Source organism: Orycteropus afer, unplaced genomic scaffold, assembly GCF_000298275.1.
Source record: "Orycteropus afer afer isolate SDZICR_OR568_19922 unplaced genomic scaffold, OryAfe1.0 scaffold00045, whole genome shotgun sequence".
In the NCBI taxonomy this organism is placed as follows: domain Eukaryota; kingdom Metazoa; phylum Chordata; class Mammalia; order Tubulidentata; family Orycteropodidae; genus Orycteropus; species Orycteropus afer.
Window position 1 is genome coordinate 2638818 of NW_006921632.1, and position 1939 is coordinate 2640756.

The 1939-nt window shown below is 43.6% G+C and overlaps 1 protein-coding gene across 1 annotated transcript in view; it reads left to right on the plus strand.

Moving 5' to 3' along the window:
* LOC103194451 (tubulin alpha-1A chain) overlaps positions 1-1210 on the plus strand; it is a 2406-nt gene extending 1196 nt beyond the window's left edge. The window contains exon 3 of the mRNA XM_007937849.2: positions 230-1210. Coding sequence (XP_007936040.2) covers positions 230-1210 — 981 coding nt within the window. The remainder of the gene's footprint in view (positions 1-229) is intronic.
* Positions 1211-1939: the final 729 nt, after the last annotated feature.

The window sequence follows — 1939 nt, forward strand, 5'->3', positions numbered from 1 at the left end:
TTTTAATGACATGAACTATTTAGTGTCACTTTATAAATATTAAGGAGGATGGTTTCAATGAAGTGATGCTGATTAATTCCAGGCAGCTCTATGGTTTTTTTTGTTGTTGTTGCTAAGTGTTTTTTGTTAAAATAAGATTTATATCCTTAGAGATATATAGGAAAATATATTTACTATACTTGTATCACAAAGAGCAGTAACTGTCTTTTTTCTGTTTTTTCCCTAACAGGCCGACCAGTGCACAGGTCTTCAGGGCTTCTTGGTTTTCCACAGCTTCGGTGGAGGAACCGGTTCTGGGTTTACCTCTTTGCTGATGGAACGCCTCTCTGTAGATTATGGCAAGAAGTCCAAGCTGGAGTTCTCCATTTACCCCGCCCCCCAGGTTTCCACAGCTGTAGTTGAGCCCTACAACTCCATCCTCACTACCCACACCACCCTGGAGCACTCAGATTGTGCTTTCATGGTAGACAATGAGGCCATCTATGACATCTGTCGCAGAAACCTTGATATTGAGCGCCCGACCTACACCAACCTAAATAGGTTGATAGGTCAAATTGTATCCTCCATCACTGCTTCCCTCAGATTTGATGGTGCCCTGAATGTCGATCTGACAGAATTCCAGACCAACCTGGTGCCCTATCCCCGTATCCACTTCCCTCTGGCCACATATGCCCCTGTCATCTCTGCTGAGAAAGCTTACCATGAACAACTTTCTGTAGCAGAGATTACCAATGCTTGCTTTGAGCCAGCCAACCAGATGGTGAAATGTGACCCTCGCCATGGTAAATACATGGCTTGCTGCCTGTTGTACCGTGGTGATGTGGTTCCCAAAGATGTCAATGCTGCCATTGCCACCATCAAGACCAAGCGCACCATCCAGTTTGTGGATTGGTGTCCCACTGGCTTTAAGGTTGGCATTAATTACCAACCTCCTACTGTGGTACCTGGTGGAGACCTGGCCAAGGTTCAGCGAGCTGTGTGCATGCTGAGCAACACCACAGCCATTGCTGAGGCCTGGGCTCGCCTGGACCACAAGTTTGACCTGATGTATGCCAAGCGTGCCTTTGTTCACTGGTACGTGGGTGAGGGGATGGAGGAAGGAGAGTTTTCTGAGGCCCGTGAGGACATGGCTGCCCTTGAGAAGGATTATGAGGAGGTTGGTGTGGATTCTGTTGAAGGAGAGGGTGAGGAAGAAGGAGAAGAATACTAAAGTTAAAATGTCACAAAGGTGCTGCTTTTACAGGGAAACTTATTCTGTTTTAAACATTGAAAAGTTGTGGTCTGATCAGTTAATCTGTATGTAGCAGTATATACTTTCATATACAATTACTGACTTATGCTTTAAAACATGAATGCTTTGTCACAGACCAAAGCTGTCCATTTCTGATGGGTTTTGAATAAAGTATTCCCTGTCTTAAATGAGTTCAGTCTTGTGTTTTCTATTTCATGACTGAAAAATTCCAGTACAAGGATGCTTTAAGACATATACCAAAAGCAAAACCAATTGCCATTAAGTCACTTCCAACTTATAGCATCCCTAAGGCATTTGACTGCTAAGCAGAAGGCTAGCGGTTAAAACCTGCCAGCCACTTGGAAGGAAAATTGGGCAATCTACTTCCATAGACATACCACCTCAAAAAACCAAGGAAGGGTCATTATGAGTTGAATCGACTCAACAGCAGTGAGTTTGTTTGTTGTTTGTTTTATAGGACAGAGTAGAACTTCCCTATAGGGTTTTTATGGCTATAAATCTTTACAGAAACAGACTGCCTCAATTTTTTTCCCATCGAGTGGCTTGTGGGTTCAAAGTGCCAATCTTCTGGTTAGCAGCCAAATTCATTAACCACTACAACACAAGAGCTCCCTTACAATTATGGATAAACCAAAACCCACTGCCATCTAGTTGATTCCCACTCATGGTGACCCTATAGGACAGAAT